The 21,205-nt window shown below is 37.8% G+C and overlaps 2 protein-coding genes across 2 annotated transcripts in view; one reads left to right on the top strand and one right to left on the bottom strand.

Annotated features, from left to right (window-relative positions):
* LOC134658858 (mitogen-activated protein kinase kinase kinase kinase 5) overlaps positions 1-17,610 on the bottom strand; it is an 80,716-nt gene extending 63,106 nt beyond the window's left edge. Inside the window, exon 1 of the mRNA XM_063514529.1 lies at positions 17,364-17,610. Coding sequence (XP_063370599.1) covers positions 17,364-17,474 — 111 coding nt within the window. The 5' untranslated portion in view covers positions 17,475-17,610. The remainder of the gene's footprint in view (positions 1-17,363) is intronic.
* Positions 2,641-7,118, top strand: LOC134658678 (uncharacterized). Its single transcript, XM_063514331.1, has 2 exons — positions 2,641-3,575; positions 5,780-7,118. Coding segments are annotated over exons 1-2 (873 nt in total). The 5' UTR covers positions 2,641-2,704; the 3' UTR covers positions 5,782-7,118.
* Positions 17,611-21,205: the final 3,595 nt, after the last annotated feature.

The following is a 21,205-nucleotide window of genomic DNA, read 5'->3' as shown; positions in this document are numbered from 1 at the left end:
CGACGTAACAATACAAATACGAGTAATCAATTTTATATGCCGGTCTTCCCCGCATTGATCTTCAGCAAGTAGGGTGTGCTCTATGAGCAAACATTTCTTTTTTCCGTGAAAGAAAATTGTAACATAAAATAACCTAATTTTGAAGCTTGACGTTTTTATTACAAAGCAAAATTATACCTTTTTTTAGGTAAATAGGTCACGTAAAGCTTTAAGGACCGTATTTTGTAGAACTACTATGAATAGTGCCAGATGTGTACTCTTTTACAAATAAGTTGCGTTGGTATTGTTTCAACTAGTTGCAGAGAGAAATCCCTTTTTTTTTTTGAGCGGCAGATGTGGATATTTCGGGCTTTACGGGGAGCAATATGCCTTCGGGTTATTGTGAGTAAAGTACCTAGGTAATACTAAAGATCGTTCTTGTTATATGTAAGTAGTTACGATATAGTTTGTTTTATGATAATTGATTCTCTGGAATACAACATATATATATTATTCTGTACCTATACGATTGATATCTTGTTAAGGTAGGATAATTTACCATTTCAGGATATCATTTAATATTGAACAATGGCACCAAACTAAATTCGTGAATAATAAAAACGGACTAAATTGGCTATGAGATCAGCTTTCCTACTAAATAATCGCGCTTTGGGCCAAAGCTAGCTCGATGGTGGTAGGCTAGAGGTACTGGAATTAAGGCTGGCAAAATAAGGCGTTATTAATAATAGACTAGGTAGATGAAACTAGATATAACTGAAATCAACTGGTAGGTAAGTGATCTGCCTTCCTTTTATACCTAAAACGATATGAGTCGGTAGAAGCCAACAGTGGCCTGTTGGTGCTGGTATAAATTAAAGCTGGGAAAACTATGTGCAATACTTGATCTATATACTATACCGTTTATGGAGTACTATCCAACAATTGGTAGTCGGTTGAAGGTAAATATGTGTGCCTTCCTATGTTATTTATTCGCTTATTTAAGGCTCTTTAGGATTAACAAGCGGCTATCGAAGAGTAGACCTGTCAAAATATGTCTAGTTATTATGTAGATTAGGGTAGTATTATGGGCCTAGCTTTAGTCGTAGTTAGGTTGCCTACCTAGGGTAGGGATATAGGTTTAGGGCCTGATGGGCGCCTTTAGCCTATGAGCAAGCAGATTCGGAGCGATCTCACCAAGTTTGGCCGTGGTGTAGGCGGGGACGACAGACACCGCGTCTTGACGTTGGACCGCTGATGAAGCAGCGATCGCACCTACGATCGTCACGGTGGGCTTGCGCAGGCACGGACCGCACACAGATTAACGCACTTGTACACGTAAATATTTTATAATTGGGGTGCACTGATAACCGTAACTATAAACACTTTCACGGGATTTTGTAATTTAGTAAGCAAGCGACCCGAGAGCTTTAGCGCGAGATCCTTCATGAAGCAAATTTCATGTGATATTTTCATATAATGGTTAATTTATTAGCTTTGGGAATTTGATCTCTAACTAATCGACATAAGGTCGAGTTTTCAATGGCTTAAGTATATCTATATCGCTAGTCGAATGCCATGGCATAATTCAGCAGCTCTCTTAATGACTCGCTGGACCAGCGGTACGACGATGAGACTTTAGTGCAAGAGGTCGAGCGTTCGATCCCCGGCTCGTGTAGTATCTTTTTCTATTTATTTATTTTTAAGTTTGTATTCCATACTGCAGTTTAGATTCATGACTTTAAAATAACAACCGTCTCGGGTCGTAGGCCATTCCCGCTCATCTCTTAGATGTGTTCACACCGATGTAGAAACGGCGATGTTATGTGTTAAGTTTACCCTCCAAAATGGAGATGAAATTGCAATGGTATAAATGACATGCAAATTCGAGCATAATTGAAATGTAAAACCTGTGTTTTACCTGTGTAATTAATAGACATTTTTTGCAATTTGTTTGTGTTTTATACGGCGAAGGGGTAAGTGCTATTATTAAGCTAAAAACAGAATCTGTAATTAAGCACTATAGGCATTACAATAGAATTAAATGAGTGCAATTGTTTTAGCCTCTGGACATGCCCTTCAAGTTCCGGGTTACAATTTGATGTCATATAACGATTGGACCGAGGACTATTCAGAATTCATTTTACGTCGCTAGCCGGTGGCAACTGGATAGGCAGGGTTCCAGATGTTGTAGAAAATCCCTCCTGGCGCCTAACAAAACTTAGATTAAGATAATTAGACTTAAGGATCTCATCCGCTAATTTGTATCTTACTTAGTATAACACTAGTTTTTAATTAAATTTATATAAACGTGATAGTTGGTTGTGTTTCTTACCTCAAGAACCCGTAATAAATAGCGCCCAACGTAAAAACAAGATACGGGTTGAGGTTACGTTAGTGTTAGACATTGTGTTCGTATCATAGTGCTTAAAAGGTTAATTATTATTGTTTTTTTTTGATATTTTGTTTTGGTTGCAAATAACATATATGAATAAGTTTAACATGAAAATAGCTTTGTAAGTAATTGAACGTTTATATACCATTATAATTAATGATATCATAGTGCGTAGTGTTGTAAAACTCGTAGTGCGTTACCGCTTATAATTTTATTTCTTTTCTTTCTTTCTCATGATTTTTTAACGGTTTTTTTTCCCCTTATGTTCCTGATTAGGCAGTAAGGACGAGTTGTAGTTTGTGGAAATAAATAATTTTAAGATAATTAGTGAATATGGATCCGAACTTTTTACTAAAAGATGAGCTGGAATTTGAACTTGCGTGCCGTGGGGTTACCATTAAAAGTTCTGTACCGGTATTGAAGAAGCTTCTCAGAGAACTCATGTTAGGTGATACGTCGGGGGCCTCCGGGACAGGTAATAAGACGGTGTTAGGGGTCAGTGACAAAGTAACCGCCGAATTACAAACATGTGCATCGAAGTTAACAGTTTTGAGCAATTATATAACAGAAGTCGTAGGGAAGCCTGACCGAAATTTATTTAAAAGGTTGGTGTCCAGATTATATCATGTTATTAACAGGTTAAGTCTCGTATCGTCTGGTTCAGAAGCTGAAAATGAGTGGCAGGCAGAATTAACACAAAAAGCATACTCCCTCTTAGGTAAGTTGGAGGAACAAGATGATTTGACAGAAAATGAAGACTTAACAGAAGAGGACAAGAAAGTGCTGCAGGAGACATTAGGAGACGTAGGGCAGCAGATTATAGTAAAGTTAGACAGCGAAAGAGAAGGCACATCTAAGCCAAAGGAGGTAGGCCTAACCAAGCAGGTGGAAGAGGAGGCACGGGTTAATAAAGGTATAGACATTAGAGAAGGTCAGTTGGGGAAGGCGGGGAGTAGCAGAGATAAACTCATACGAACATCTACCCTCGATGAAGACTTTTCCACACGTAAGCTTGTGCCAATCGCAAAATGGGGAATAAAGTTTTCAGGGAGCAATACCTCGAGTGTAAACGCCTTTATTGAGCGGGTCAGTGAACTTAAGGAAGCAAGAAATGCGTCTGATGACGATCTATGGAGGTGTGCGATAGATTTCTTTGAGGGTGACGCGTTGATATGGTATAGGGCTAACAAGGAGTATGCCACTTGTTGGGAAGAGTTAGTGATCCTTCTCAAACGCACATTTCAGCCACCGTTTTATCAAGAGGAGTTGCTGACGGAAATTAAAGCGAGAACTCAGGGCAGAGATGAATCGGTGGTGATTTACATTTCAATTATGCAAAATATGTTTAACAGACTACCTACAAAGATCACGGAAAAAGAAAAAATCATGATAATACTACGTAACATTCAACCCTACTACCAGCGAGCAGTTTGTAGAGATGATTTTTCTTCACTTATGGATTTATTTAATGTATTGCGGGTGGTAGAGCGAACCAAGATACATTGCGACAATTTTAAGGAACCTCAGGTACCTAAAAACTTGCTTGAACCAGACTTAGCTTATAAACTACCACAGGTCGCTTCTGGGGTTACGGAGGTCAGTGAGCTGGTTCATATGTCAAAAACAAAGGTGGAACCGCCGGTGGCTCAAAGGAGGTGCTGGAACTGCCGTGAGGCTGGACATTTGTTCAGAGATTGCACTATACCAAGACAACGCTTGTTTTGTTATCGTTGCGGACGTTTTGGTATTTCTTCAAAGGATTGTAAATGCACAAAGGGAAACGCTCCGGGGGAAGTTTCAAAACCTGCCCAGTAAACTTACCCCATGATAAAAATACAGAGTGGCAGGAATGGTTGTTGGTAATAAGAAATTTTTTTTCGCAGGGACATAGGGAAATGTGTCCGGTGTTAGTCAATAAGGAAAATGATAACAGGACATATGTATACGTAGATATTATGCAGGTGCAGTTGATTGGCATGCTAGATGGCGGGGCAAGTCGGACAGTAGTTAACGAGACATATGCAGAAATTTTAAGTTCCCTAGGATTGAGGCCTGTTAAAGTTAACAATGTGCAGGCATCCACAGCGGGAGGAGAAAATCACGATATCACTCAGATATTCCATGTTCCATGCAAGTTTGATAACCAGTACAAAGTCATCCCGATTTTAGTTATGCCAACTTTGAAACAAAATCTGATATTAGGTAGAGATTTTTTTATTCAATTTGGAATTGTAATAAAGTTTAGAAGCGAACTTATGTTAGATCAAACTGCAGTAGAGTCTTTGACACTAAGGGATAGTGCGGTGATTTCCAGAGAATGCTTAGAAACACATCAGCAAGCACAGTTGGCGGATATTATAGACGAGATGAAACGAACAATTGGGACAGGTAATCTTGGAAGAACGGATATGTTAGATCACACAATAGATACAGGGGAGGTAAAGCCAATCCACCAAAAGCAGTACAATTTTTCTCCGGTGATAAAAAAAGAAATCGAGAGGGAATTGGATGACATGCTTTCTAAAGATGTAGTTGAGCCCTCGGTTAGTGCATGGTGCTCGCCTGTACTCATAGTTAAAAAACCCAACGGGGAGAACAGGTTGTGCTTAGATAGCAGGCAATTAAATAAGGTAACAAAGAGGGACACATATCCACTGCCACGAGTGACTAATATCCTAGATAGCCTTCGAAATGCAAAATATCTAAGCACTATTGATTTGAAGTCAGCTTTCTGGCAAATACCCCTGTCAGAAGGAAGTAAAGAGAAAACTGCATTTGCGATAGCAGGCAGAGGCCTGTTTCAATTCAAAGTCATGCCATTTGGCCTGGTGAATGCTTCTCAAACCCAGCAACGACTAATGGATATTCTTTTTTGCTCTAATGAAGATAAGGTGTGGTCTTACTTGGACGACATAGTGATATGCTCAGCAGATTTTGAGGAACATTTGATCCTGTTGAGGAAGGTAATGAACACTTTGCAAAGGGCCAAGTTAACAATTAATGTTGAAAAATGTCAATTTGCTCGGTCTAGTTTACGATTTCTTGGCTATGTCATAGACAAGGATGGGTTAAGGACAGACCCTGAGAAGGTATCGGCAATATTGAACTTCCAAAGACCTAAGACCTTTAGAGAACTAAAGCGTTTTATTGGGCTAGCGAGTTGGTACAGGCGCTTTGTACAAGATTTTTCAACAATAGCAGCGCCACTTCACGACTTAACAAAAGGCAATAAGAAAAAGCTCCTAGACTGGAATAAAGAGGCCGAAGCAGCATTTATCAGGTTGAAAACCTTACTTACAACAACGCCAGTAATGACATGCCCAGACTATTCTAAGCCATTTATTATACAGTGTGACGCCTCAAACACGGGCGTAGGAGCTGTATTGTGTCAAAAGGAGGGCGATGTAGAGCAACCAGTGGCGTATTTGAGCAGGAAACTTACGGATCAAGAATGTCGGTATTCTACGTCTGAAAGGGAGTTGCTGAGTGTGGTGTATGCGGTCGACAAATTTAGGCCATATATCGACGGTACACATTTTACGGTCATAACAGATCATAGTGCATTGCAGTGGTTGCACAAAATGAAGGACCCTCACGGTAGACTGGCCAGATGGGCGATGAAGCTTCAACAGTTTAGTTTCGACATCATTCACAAACCAGGTAAAAGTCACACAGTCCCAGACGCGTTATCAAGATCCAAAGTAATTTCTGAAATAAATAATATAGAAATACTAGATCATCATAAAGATCAATGGTATAGAGATAAGGTGAAACAGGTTAGTGACAGTACGGAAGCATCAGATTGGAAGGTGTCTGGGGGGCAATTATTTAAGAAGATGAGTTTGAAGTTGTACCCAAAGTCAAGTGCTTGGAAATTAGTGGTACCAGAAGTCTTACGGAAAGAAGTATTTAACGAATGTCACGACAAGCCCACAGCAGGTCATCTGGGGGTTCGTAAAACATATTTTAAAATTAAACAGAAATATTTCTGGCCAAATATGTTACAAGAGGTTAAAACATATGTAAGTAACTGTGAGACTTGCGCAAAATATAAAGTGTCTCAACAGGCACCCTATGGTCTAATGGGCCAGCACAGAGACGCTACAGGACCTTGGCAAGTACTGTCATTAGATCTGATGGGACCATTTCCAAAAAGTAAGAAATGTAACACGATGCTACTGGTTATTACGTGCTGGTTCAGTAAATTTACACTACTCTTCCCATTGAGAACCGGAAAGGTTGAAAAAATATGTGAAATCCTGGAGGAACAGTTTCTGTTATTTGGAGCACCCCAAGCCATAATCTGTGATAATGGTAAGCAATTTGTTTCACATTTATTTAAGGATCTGGCGGTTAGATATAATTCGAAGATATGGTACACCCCGAATTACCATCCCCAAGCAAATCCCACAGAACGCGTGAATAGGGTCATAGGGACTATGATAGCATCATATACTACGGCAAAAAAACACAACGAGTGGGATGTACATTTGCAGGAATTTGGCAATGCCATTAGGACAGCTAGGCATGAAACTACGACATATACACCCTCTTACCTATTTTATGGCCGCGAAACGGCAGTTCCTAACCCACACACGGTCAACTTTGGAGATGAATCAGATGCACAAAATATGCCGCCACATCCAGATGTAACGAATTACATAAATGAACTAGAACACAGGCGCAAGGTATTCGCCGTGGTGCGGGAACGCTTAAAAAAGGCACACGAAAGCAGTACAGGGTATTACAACAAAACTAGAAGGCGTTGTGAGTTTCAGGTGGGAGATGTGGTATTACGTAGAACAAAATATTTGTCGAACGCTCAAAAAAAGTTCAAGGCGAAGTTAGCTCCTAAATTTGAAAAGGCCGTTATTACAGCAAAATTATCAGAGAACGTTTATCGTCTTAATAATGCATATGGCAAAGATATTGGAGTGTGGCATGCAAAAGATTTGAAGATGTAAAAAAAAAAAAAAAAAAAGAAGGATTTTTTTTTTTTCAAGAGGGAGAGGGCATATATAATGGTTAATTTATTAGCTTTGGGAATTTGATCTCTAACTAATCGACATAAGGTCGAGTTTTCAATGGCTTAAGTATATCTATATCGCTAGTCGAATGCCATGGCATAATTCAGCAGCTCTCTTAATGACTCGCTGGACCAGCGGTACGACGATGAGACTTTAGTGCAAGAGGTCGAGCGTTCGATCCCCGGCTCGTGTAGTATCTTTTTCTATTTATTTATTTTTAAGTTTGTATTCCATACTGCAGTTTAGATTCATGACTTTAAAATAACAACCGTCTCGGGTCGTAGGCCATTCCCGCTCATCTCTTAGATGTGTTCACACCGATGTAGAAACGGCGATGTTATGTGTTAAGTTTACCCTCCAAAATGGTATAAATGACATGCAAATTCGAGCATAATTGAAATGTAAAACCTGTGTTTTACCTGTGTAATTAATAGACATTTTTTGCAATTTGTTTGTGTTTTATACGGCGAAGGGGTAAGTGCTATTATTAAGCTAAAAACAGAATCTGTAATTAAGCACTATAGGCATTACAATAGAATTAAATGAGTGCAATTGTTTTAGCCTCTGGACATGCCCTTCAAGTTCCGGGTTACAATTTGATGTCATATAACGATTGGACCGAGGACTATTCAGAATTCATTTTACGTCGCTAGCCGGTGGCAACTGGATAGGCAGGGTTCCAGATGTTGTAGAAAATCCCTCCTGGCGCCTAACAAAACTTAGATTAAGATAATTAGACTTAAGGATCTCATCCGCTAATTTGTATCTTACTTAGTATAACACTAGTTTTTAATTAAATTTATATAAACGTGATAGTTGGTTGTGTTTCTTACCTCAAGAACCCGTAATAACTTGTCAATTACATTTAACGGATAAACTGTTTTGATTGTGATTTATTTTATTTACTTAATAACGCTAGTAGCTGGAAAATCATGATAGAGAAATGTCACCTACTGCTCCACAGAACACCTCTTATTACAATAGTACTCACAGATGTACATAGGTAGTAATTTTGTGTTCTGTGATAGAAATCATACACACTGGCTATTCATACATACGAAAAAAAATCAATCACTTTTTCTACTATGTATTTCCAATTCCAAGTTTACAGTCTACAATTGAATACTTACGAAACTTGAACTTGAAATCAATTAATTTTGCAGCAACGTTGAATATATGACTACAATACCAACGCGTGTGGTGGCTCTCTACTACTTCGAAATTAAACTCTAATTACATGTACATAAAGCCAATATTGCCCTGAAATTATTGAGCACCACACATGGTCGCGTCATGTTCTGATACAATTTAGTTTTTTTTTACTGTTAATTACTGGTATTAGTATAACTTAAGCTCACACTCACAGACTATCAACCAGACTCCGCTTATGAAGTGATTTCCAAAACGCTGGATAATACAGTCTAAATGTTCCGTCACACAGGCGCGTTTTCCGGGCGGGGCTTGAGCGTTTTATATGTAAAAGCAGCTCATGCCCCGTCCGGAAAACGCGCCTGTGTGACGGAACCTTAAGAGCCTATCACGAACATCGAAAATTCAATGTCAAAAATCAATATCATTATTTTATTGAAAAATTCAGTTTTCAATGTTCACGGTAAGAACTCTTAGAGTCTCTCTAGACTCTAGTCTGTGACCGGAATACTGTGTGTATAAACACTTAGAATATTATATTGACCCATTTATGGATGGAAGCGCGTCACAATACCGGTGATATGCGTAACTAGAATAGTTGACATAATCTATATATTCTTACAGAGATAAAAATGTGGACCACACGGTTGCCTATGTTAGTTAAACCTAATTATCTTGAGTACTTCAGTTACTAAACGATTATTTATATTATTTTGTACCAATGTACGTACAGTCAGCTACAGAAAAAAGCGGCCAAGTGCGAGTCGGACTCGCCCATGAAGGGTTCCGTATTTAGGCGATTTATGACGTATAAAAAAAAAACTACTTACTAGATCTCGTTCAAACCAATTTTCGGTGGAAGTTTACATGGTAATGTACATCATATATTTTTTTTAGTTTTATCATTCTCTTATTTTAGAAGTTACAGGGGGGGGGGACACACATTTTACCACTTTGGAAGTGTCTCTCGCGCAAACTATTCAGTTTAGAAAAAAATGATATTAGAAACCTCAATATCATTTTTGAAGACCTATCCATAGATACCCCACACGTATGGGTTTGATGAAAAAAAAATTTTTGAGTTTCAGTTCGAAGTATGGGGAACCCCAAAAATTTATTGTTTTTTTTCTATTTTTGTGTGAAAATCTTAATGCGGTTCACAGAATACATCTACTTACCAAGTTTCAACAGTATAGTTCTTATAGTTTCGGAGAAAAGTGGCTGTGACATACGGACGGACAGACGGACAGACGGACAGACGGACAGACAGACAGACATGACGAATCTATAAGGGTTCCGTTTTTTGCCATTTGGCTACGGAACCCTAAAAAGGTACCACCCCTGCAAAGAAGTTTGTAATAGTGTCCGACCGAAGGTTCGGTTTCGGTTTCGGTTTCGGCCAGTTTCGGCCAAAAAATCATGTTTCGGCTGTAGTTTCGGTTTCGGCCAAAAAACGGCCGAACCTTTCGGCCGGGCCGAAACTTACGAAATGGTACTTCGGACAAAGACCAAAAGTTGGGGAATAAGTAGGACAACAATATTAATACCTACATATACTGATTGATGTATATTAGGTACAGACATTAATTGGTTTATTATAAAACACAATTCCACTAATGAGGGCGCCACTGGACGGTTGACGTAGTCTTAAGAGGCTGTCAATACCTATAAGTGAATGAGATAGCACTGTCGCATGTTACTGGGCACTGGGCAAGATAATAATAAGAAAACTAGCCTCACTTTTTACCTCAATTTACCATTGGTTTGTGTTTCACATGTCCTCTACTTCAGCTTAGCCTTTGGCCTCGCTGCGCCATGCTCGGCCTGCGGTCTCGCTTTTGAATACAATGGACATTGGTTGGAGTCTGTGCTCAACTACTTATCCTGAAGCCTTAAGCACGGCTTTGACTTCGCATGAAAGTTCGCCTCATTGGGGCACTTCGGACTTTTCGGCCCAGGTGAAGATCGGTACCCGGCCTTGCGATATTGTTAACAAAAAATTTCGCGCTCGCTGCGCTCGCGTTTTTGGTTGACCCTGTGTCTACATGTTAGCTTGACTGGTGAATGAATACAGTTAGACCAAGAAAATTCTGCAATGATTTTGATAGCATACGCAGTGCAACTATGTAGTGCAAATGTTATTTATACGTCATAATTTCATAAAAGTTTTGACGTTTAAAATAACACTTGCACTGCGTGTGTTATCAACTTATCAAAATCGTTGCAGAATTATCTTGGTCTAACTCTAGTAATTTTCATAAAAAACTGCTTAAGTAACATAAATTTCAAGGACATTAGGTGTTGACAGCCCCATAATATGTGTGTAAAAGCGGTTTTATGTCATTTTTTCAACGATTTTAACAAGTCTACAAAAGTTTCGGTTTCGGTTTCGGTTTCGGCCGAAACTAGAGCCAAAGCCGAACATTCGGTTTCGGTTTCGGTTTCGGCAAAAAAACATGTTTCGGTCGGACACTAGTTTGTAAGCATCAGGGGTGGTACCTTTTCGCTGCAGCTTACTGTACGTAACGAATCTGTCGCACGGCAAAAAGATCTACTTTTTCAGGCTTGGTATAATATATAAGTGCAGTCTATGACATACAGTAGGTATATATAGGTAGGTGATAAGAGTAAATAAGTCAATATCAATATCATTATTATAATAATCTGTGCCCTACGCCACGGTCGAATAAATTATCTAATTGATAAAACATCAACATATAAAACTCGCAGTGTATATGTATACAGATACGACATACGCTTATCGACAAAGTAAAAAGAAAACTAATGTTCTTTTCTTTTGTTATCCTCTAGCCGCCCAGAGACCTATAAAAAGGTCTCCTGTTCCATTCTAATTTGAACTTTGTGTTGACAAAATAAAATCTCATTTTGCTTGGCAAGGTTTGACGTAGGGTCGGCTAAAGGGTAAATATTACCTATCTGCGTTATCGGCCACTGCATAGTAATTGGTTTTTCCTAACAAATCAGAAAGAAACAAGCCAATGGAAACCTTATTGTTAAGAGCGGCCAATAACTTTATCAAGACACCCTATTACATACGAAACGCACACTTAAATAATCAACACAGATTACGACAGGTACAGTGTACAGACTTTATGAACATAGTTATAGCTATGGCTAACACAAGACACGAGTCGAGCGCTCAGAGAAACTAGTGTAACATGGTCTTTACATTTGATGCTAATCTATCTACACGACATTATGATAATCGTACATACATCTAAAAACTCCAAACGAAAATAAAAAATGTAAACCTTATTGCAAAAATATAAGGTCTACTGATGATCATCTAAAAAGGCTTCGTCACACAGGCGCGTTTTCCGGGCGGGGCGTGAGCGGGCGAGAGCGGTTTATATGCAAAAGTGGCGCGCCCGGAAAACGCGCCTGTGTGACGAAGTCTTAAGAGTGTTGTAGGTAGTTGTAAAAGTGAACGAAGATTTTGAGACATATTTTTAGTGATTTAAACGAGTCTAAAGCGATATAATTACATCATTTTAATTAATATTATAATTTCTCCACTACCTAAAGGTTGTCTCGGAGAGATCGCTCTTTAGCGATAAGACCGCCTGTTGTTACCTCTGTCTTCATGTATTATGTGTGTCTTTCTGTAAATGTTTTATTGAGGTTGTGCAAAAAGGAGGCTTTGTATTGTATTGCATTTTTGTCGTATCCGACGTTTCAGCTGGGATGGAAAGGTGAAAATAAAAATAATTAGAAAACGCATTTTTTTATAAAGAGTTTGGGATTTTTAAGGACTCTCTAAACTGGTCTACTATGTTTAGTTGAGCGTTAAGAATAACGCAGTGAGTCAGTGTCTGAGTCAGACACATAGGCGCATTTAAAACTACTGTTAGGACTATTCTAACAGCAACAATAACTGACTATCGATGAACCTTGTGCCCTTGCAATAAGATATACAATCTGTCAGTTAACTGGACGATAGTGCCTTAGAACAATAAGCCGTATATGTATAACAATTGACATGTTATCATCCTGATCTTTTATGGAATAACACCCAAGTCTTAATGATGACAAATATTTGTGTAAAAAAAGTTTTAACAGTTACGTTCCTGAGTGTACTTGCTAATTGTCGATATGATCTTTTATTTGCGTAATCGATTTATTAGTCATATTTACCTCATGACTGTTTTATTTTAAGAGTGGCACGGGAGGGAGTTAACCTGTCACCACAGTGAATGTACAGTTGTCAAAGAAGTTTGCATTTTTCGCCTAATATTACAAATAAATAAGATGCGAAAGTGTCACATATCTTTGACGTCGACTGTACAACGTACAGTTGGGACTCCTAGCGTTGCAACTCTTACAAGCGTCATATTCTGCGCTGGCCACTTACGCGGGCCGTACGTTTGTTTGCCACCGTCAAAGTATTAAAGTTCTGCAGGGTTATTCGGGTCTAGCCAACGTGGTAATGTTTTTTTACTACCAAGCTATTTGGATTTGAACCCTAATTATTCTCTACAGCTAACCTAACTTCAGTTTATGTTTATTTAGACATATATGCATCAATGTAAACACGGACATTAACATGCAGTGATAATGTGCCATATCAAGGTCACTAGGATTAGCATAATCCAGGTTACCTATCGCCGTAGGCTTATGCGGCGTGACGTAACTTTTAACAATATAGTTGTTTGATAGTGCACGACACCTTGCATTTTGTGACTATGAGCTGAAACTTGGCACAGTTAATTATTAGATGGTTTTGAGTAGATTCAGACCGGGAGCCATCGAGAGCCACCGGACATTTAGTGGGGGGAGGGGGGAAGTTCGACGCGAAAAAGCAAAAACGTGATGCCATTGACATAAGTTTAGGTTTTTCAATTAATGGGTTTGCATGCAGAACAGGAACAAGACTTCAAAAGGAGGTTCTCAATAGGGTTGGCCGCTCGAAGTATTTTACAGATGGCGGAAGCATAACTTGCCCAGTCAATCCCTAGAATTGTGTCAAATTCTTGTTTTTTTTTGGAATATTATGGCCTGGATGCCAGTTGTTTAAGCCAAATCTCATAGAACAAAACTAGAGAAAGGGACAAGCTATGATGGCGCCATCTATGCAAACCTTTGACAGTTGCCAACCCCATTCCCATTTCCCCGATTTCCTGTGATAATTTAGAAAAAAAAATCATCTTTCAAAAGACAAGGTTTTATTCCCAGGTAATCATGTGGATGTAATGTCAAAAAATGTTAAATACATATATAAAGGTTTCCTTTTATTGTTTTCTTTTTCTCGGAACATATATAAGAACATTTACTCAAATAGATGAAGACCTGATGATGAATTGAAACAATCGTAAACTGTTTTTATAATAAAGATTAATATAATAAACCTACAGCTATAAGCTGTAAAGTTATTCATAACAGTGTAATCATTGCTTCAGTCTGCATACACGTCTTGCATAAGGCCTTGGTAATAATTGTCTATCCGGTGGCGAATGCACTAGTCCCAAAACGCACTATTAGTCAATACACTCTAATTTCGAAAGCCCCTCTTCTCATAAGAAACTAGGCCCAAAATACCATATTTCCAAAAAGGCTCATTCTCGATTTACACGAGAACCATTGAGAACTAGTCCCAAAATACACCTTTCCCAAAATACCCCAAATTGTGTTCACCTGTGCGTGGCGTAATACTTTATTCTCATAATGCGTAGGTCTCAAAACACTCTAGTTCCAAAATACCCTATTTTTTTGGAATGTCTCTTTGTGACTGCTTTCAGCCGTAATCATTACCCGTTTGATGCCTAAAATTTTTTTTTCAAAAATAGGATTTATTTAATTATTATTTTGAGCTATACAGGGTGTAATCGTTAAGTGTTGCTCGGCGATAGTTCCGTAAATATTGCAGATATCAGAAAATTTCAAATTGATATCGAAAGTGCATATAGTGAAAGTGAAGGGCAATATACACACGAGTGTTTTAATGCCTGTGTTGATAAAGCAGTGTATGGAACTATCATAATTAGGTGGGCGAGAAACTACCCTCATTTATGGCATTAAATAATTAAATAATGCCATAAATGAGGGTAGTTTCTCGCCCACCTAATTATGATAGTTCCATACACTGCTTTATCAACACAGGCATTAAAACACTCGTGTGTATATTGCCCTTCACTTTCACTATATGCACTTTCGATATCAATTTGAAATTTTCTGATATCTGCTATATTTACGGAACTATCGCCGAGCAACACTTAACGATTACACCCTGTATAGCTCAAAATAATAATTAAATACGTAAATCCTATTTTTGAAAAAAAAATTTTAGGCATCAAACGGGTAATGATTACGGCTGAAAGCAGTCACAAAGAGACATTCCAAAAAAATAGGGTATTTTGGAACTAGAGTGTTTTGAGACCTACGCATTATGAGAATAAAGTATTACGCCACGCACAGGTGAACACAATTTGGGGTATTTTGGGAAAGGTGTATTTTGGGACTAGTTCTCAATGGTTCTCGTGTAAATCGAGAATGAGCCTTTTTGGAAATATGGTATTTTGGGCCTAGTTTCTTATGAGAAGAGGGGCTTTCGAAATTAGAGTGTATTGACTAATAGTGCGTTTTGGGACTAGTGCATTCGCCACCGGATAGATAATTGTGATTTCAGGCAACTCTTACTAATTAGGTATTTAGGTTAATTAGCGATGTTTAACAAGATTCAAATTTCAGCCTTTACACTTAAGTAAAGATAGGTTTAATTTTAGATAAAATAAGTAAAGTATCCAAATTTAAACAGTCTGAAATGTCTCTTCTTCTTCCTCGCGTTATCCCGGCATTTTGCCATGGCTCATGGGAGTCTGGGGTCCGCTTGACAACTAATCCCAAGAATTGACATAGGCACTAGTTTTTACGAAAGCGACGGCCATCTGACCTTAAAACCCAGAGGGGAAACTAGGCCTTATTGGGATTCGTTTGGTTTCCTCACTATGTTTTCCTTCACCGAAAAGCAACTGGTAAATATCAAATGATATTTCATACATAAGTTCCGAAAAACTCATTGGTACAAGCCGGGATTTGAACCTGCAACCTCCAGATTGAGAGTCGCACGCTCTTACCGCTAGGCCACCAATGCTTAATTAGTCTGAAATGTAAAGTGTGTTATTAAAAATGTATGAAAATCAGGGTGTCATATATGCATCTACTGTAGGTACTTGTATCCCACTGGCTTGTATTTTTGTGCTGTTTTTTTTATTACAAGCTTTTATTCAACTTGCATTGTATATACAGTCACCACACGGGATAACATTTTATACCAAAATTTTCAACACGGAGCATGATGGTACAATACTAAAAACTCGGTCAAATTTATTCTCATCGTTGTAATTTAAACATCATTAGTACAATGTAACTCTTAACCATCTAGACTTGCAAAAATGACCTGCTAGTTTTGTAAGCTTAAACGATATGTCATTTGTTCTCTTTTCATATATAAAACGTTATTCAGAGGCTAAAATATAGCCACAAGTCTCAATGATGATAAGCGTATGGGTAAATCAATTTTTTCTTGTCACTCGTTGCCATGGTTACATTCCCCTTGGTCACTCTTTAAAAGCTGATTTTTAGGCATTTAAACTCTCCATACACCCTTTTTTGTGAAACTTATAAACCCTTTCCATAGAGGGTCGTTTACCAAGTGTGTCAGAAAAAGGTGGACAATGTCTTCTAACAAACTATGCTACTATTGTCTCTTGGCTGACTGGACAGAATAACAACAAGAAATAGTGGATCCACCCGTAAATAGTGTGATTAGAGCAGGCATGACGGATAAAGATAGTTTATTATTCATGTAGGCACATTACAATGCGCTTATGAACGTCAAATAAAGCTACACTGGCTCTAACCCCACACCTCTGCCTGAGAAGATTTAAATCCACACTCAATTGGACGAGGGTATCCCAATATGGGACCGGCAACAAACAAATTAAATAGTACTCTTTATAAATTCGGTATCACTTAGATACTATAGCCTAAATGCCTGGTCAATGTATTTTTTTGTATTTAATACAATTAGCCTGATAATTCATTGTCCTTACCTAAATATCTGAGAAATATTGCATATGCAGGGTGATGTTTTGATATTTGGTAATACCAAAATTGACTTCTGGATCAATTTTTTTTTATACCGCTACACAGTTCAGTGTGATCAACCATTGCCTACAACTTGAGAAATGGGTATAACAAAGTAGAAATTCCAACAAAATCCTATTATAAAGGCAAATTAACTACAACATGCAACATGACAAAGTTTTTGAACAATGAAATTGTTTGTGCCTTCATAGAGCCATTATCAACCACTTTTAAAGAACTTCAGAAATGAACCTTTCATATATGTATATTAAAACCTTGGTTGAGCTGTATAGAGCAGAAAAAATCGTTTTCGAAAAAAAATTCTAAGACAACTAAAAATTTGGTCATATCCTGACCTTTATCATATAGAATATAGAGACAAGAAGTTAAGACTGGTAAGCAAAACTGATTCATTTGTGAGACACTTGAGAAAACAACGAATTTCCCTGCTTCAACTTATTAGTAATCAATTCTTGCTCGCGCAAGAACGAGGGCTTGTTTTTCATTGATAACAAACGATTAAAATAAATAGCAAATTCTTTTTATTCAAATCAGCTGTGGCAATAACGAAATGAGACATGCATAGCAAAAAAATGTATGAATAAGACTAATTATTCCAGATAAATAACCGAGTCTATTCGTTCGTAAAAGGTAGAACAAAGCTCCCTAAATGGTTTAAAAGAGATATATTCCAGTTTAAGACTAGTTCCTACCTTATAAACGTCCCCATAGGTGCCCGAACCAATCCTTTGAATGAGTTCGTATTCATCCTGCGGATTCCGTCGCGATATATCCGAGCTCAACACACCACCACTATGCGCCATAATCACTACCAGACACTATTCTAACATTTATTCACACTTTCATCTCATTATTCACATAATATTATCACAAAACTCCGAGATATTAATTATTTTTGTTACACAAACTCCGACATCGACATCGTCTGACGTTTGCCACTCTGCCAATTTGCTTTTCACGTTATTTCTGAAGTGGCAACATTTTTTATTCGTAACTTTAAAAAATATAACTTTCTAAATACATTTTCTTTTTTAAGCAATTTTCTGCAAGATTTAATTGATTTTTTTTATGGTAGAATATTAGCTAAAAATAATGCAACTTAGAGGCACCATAGGACGTTTGTACCAAACATATCGGCGAATCGTAACTTTATATTTGTAGTACATCACTAGTAAAGGTCATTGCACACGCGCGGATTTTAAAGCGGATGATGTGCGGTGCGGAGTGCGGACAGAAATTGAGTATTGCACGCATTGTACTGATAGAAATACATATAAATATTCTAATCGAAACTGTATTCATTCTTATCAGTGTTATATACTCTGGCACAGCCAGTTTGTCAGTAGAAAAAAGCGGCATATTTAAAAAATGAAGGCGCGAAGTGGTGAACTGCCATAGAGAAAATTTGATTTTTGCGCCTTTTTCTACTGACCAGTAGTAGTGAAGTAAACTCTTAAGCTTTGGTTTCCTCCGAAAGTGGTGCCGTCATATAGCGGCCGCGCGGCCGTCTCCATACAAATACTACGACATCCATATTTAGCCGTATTATTTAGTATGGAGACAGCCGCTATATAACGGCACCGCTATCCTAGGAAAACCGATCTTTACCAAGGTACTTGAGGGGAACACAATGGTCAATGCTTTTCCTCCTGAGAACCATCACATGGTGTCGAGTGTAGACTTGTAGAGAATCTAGCCATAGGCTCTTTTAAATATTTTTGCTGTCCTTAGAACTTATAGTGAAAAGAAAGAGGGACAATCATATGTATGTACGCAAATAGGTACAGTGAGACGGCCTGAAGTAGCGCCCTATAAAACTTTTGAATACATTTAGCGTAGCTTATCGATTTTAGGGCAAACTACCCTGTTATCATCACCCCACCACTGGTTGGCGCCAACAAACTATTTATAAGCAAGCATCCTACAAAAATAGGTGCCAATGAAAGTACAGTCAGCAGCAGAAGTTGCTAAGCGGACGCGGTATTCAAAATTACCTTGACACGCTCTTATCTGAACAATAAAGTCGCGTCAAGATCATTTTGAATACCTGGCCCGCTTAGCAACTTCTGCTGCTGACTGTCCCATCATCACTATCATCAGTATCATTGAGGTAGAAAGGTAATTGAAACAACATAATTAATGTTAAAATGGTATATTATTACAATCAAATATCTCCGTCCGGCATAGTGTAACATTTTACAAAATTTGTCTGTCGCCGACATCAATAGTAACCTCTAACTTTGTTATAAAATTATATAATCTTTTGGTACATTCCATTAAGTGCACTTTAACACGTTACGATAGTGACGTAAAGGCTATCTTTTACATTTTAAGCTGTGGAAATTAAATTTCCTAAAACGAAAATTCGTTAGTTCGGCACTGATTTGTAATTATGCGTTTTGTGGGTGGTTTTACGTGAACTTTGCGAATTTTGCTCGTAACATTTAGCCGCCATGACAGTATTGATGTTTTCGTTCAATATTATTTTACTAAAAGAGATATATTTAACTGTTACAATGACACAAATTACCTAAATCTGATGAATTGATTTAATTTTGTATTTTAATTTTGTGTAAAAAATATTACCTCACATTAAATTCGCATTGTACTTGTAAAAACACCCGTACATTCATATGTTTTCTGACTAAAAGTAAAAATAAATTTAATGTCAACAATATAATTCATCTTACACGGTACTCTTCACCTTGGTCTTCGATTTCCTTAAAAACAAAAAAGATTTGAAATCCAGTTTAATGCAAATAAAGTTCATTATGTCCCATGTACTTATTTTTCTCACTATTGTTGTAAAAACATATAAATATCACGAAGCAAGCAATTTGACTGTTAAGGTTTACTGATTTAGATTTCGCTTAAGAAAATATAATTATTATGTTGGCAGAACTGAATTTCGATATAATTATCACTAAAGCTTTGGTTTCCTCCGATAGCGGTGCCGTCATATAGCGACCGTCTCCATGCAAATACTACGACATCCATATTTAGCCGTATTATTTAGTATGGAGACGGCCGCTATATGACGGCACCGCTATCCTAGGAAAACCGATCTTAAGCCACGCCTCCCAATGATATGCCGCGGGCCCTTCGTATTGAGATTATTCTTAATAATTTATATTTATATAATTAATTCTTCCACCGATTTTGTACTAAATGCTAAATTATTTACAATGAAATAATCAAAACAATAGTTTTATTTGGTAGAAGCCCTTAAAACGAGAAGGAAAAGTTTGACAAATTCATTGAATTCAAACACGCAACCTTAGCGGGCGGCTCAGGCATGCTTTGGCACGAACCGCTTAGCATTTCTTAAGGCCCTAGTACACAATGGGCCATCGCCAGCCACTCCAAGAGACGCAGCCATGCGGTAGAATGAGATAGCAATATCACTTGCTCCCTCTAACGCATAAATGCGTCCCTTGCCGGCCGGCGATGGCCCATTGTATACTGGGGCCTTTACTCGTAGCTCGCTCGTACACGTACAGAAACAATGGAAGATAAACAATACTCCAAACAAACTGCTATTACATTATTTCGAAACACATTTACAAATTTAACCTATTAAATCTAATTCCCAAACAAATATACACAAACAACCTAAGTTCATATGGAAAGAGATCTGTTCAATGTGTCTGCGCGGCGCCAAGGCGCGATATGGCGCCTCATGGCGCTATATGGCGCTGCGTGGCGCCTTGTGGCGTTGCATGGCGCAACATGGCGTCGCGACGCGACGGTGCAAACAAAATACAGATAGGACTCGTATATTCCAACTATGGGCCAAGTGCGCACTCACACACAAAATTACCTATTTATTATTATATCTACTGAAATACATAATAACCAACATCAAAGAATTAACTCTAATGGTAATAATAAGGAAAAAAGGTATCGTAAATATTTTAAAGTAACATTAAATAGAGGGATTAACAAATAAAAACAGGTTCTATTCTTTATCGAACTAGGGTGGAGCTAACTACGATATAACTTACTCGCCAATAAATAATTTCATCCCATCACTACGCTGAGCAAAGCGCCTGTTTTTATTCCATCACTATTCTGTCGATATTTGGAGTGGGAGGTTAGGGGGCGCTAGTGTCCTGCCTTACACTGGCAACATTGTGCTCATTAAAAATAAAAAAACCAAATCGTATAAATTGAGTACTACAAAGTACATTTATGCGGATTTATTCACGATTCATTTATGTTTTACCAAGAGTGCAACTTATCTTTGTTAGAATGAGAAGTGTATTACCATTTCATTCTAGCAATGACAAATATTTTTAACTTTATTTCGGTATAAATATAAGTCGATCACGAAAAGCGATTTATTACATTTACTTGAAATCGTTTTATCTAGAGCAGTGTTTGTCAACCTTATTCATTCATGACCCAACACGTTTTAGTAAGAAAAAAAAAACAGGAATCAAAAGATAAAACAAAATAAAATTAAAAATAAAGTTAAGTCGAAGAAGTGTAAAGTTACCACAACCGAAAAGAAATCGTCATAAATTAAAGGTTA

The sequence above is a fragment of the Cydia amplana genome, chromosome 23, assembly GCF_948474715.1.
Source record: "Cydia amplana chromosome 23, ilCydAmpl1.1, whole genome shotgun sequence".
NCBI lineage: Eukaryota > Metazoa > Arthropoda > Insecta > Lepidoptera > Tortricidae > Cydia > Cydia amplana.
This window is presented reverse-complemented; position numbering and strand designations above follow the sequence as displayed.

Coding starts and splice junctions, on each gene's coding strand:
- LOC134658678 (XM_063514331.1), top strand. CDS start 2,705: ATGGATCCGAACTTTTTACTAAAAGATGAGCTGGAATTTGAACTTGCG.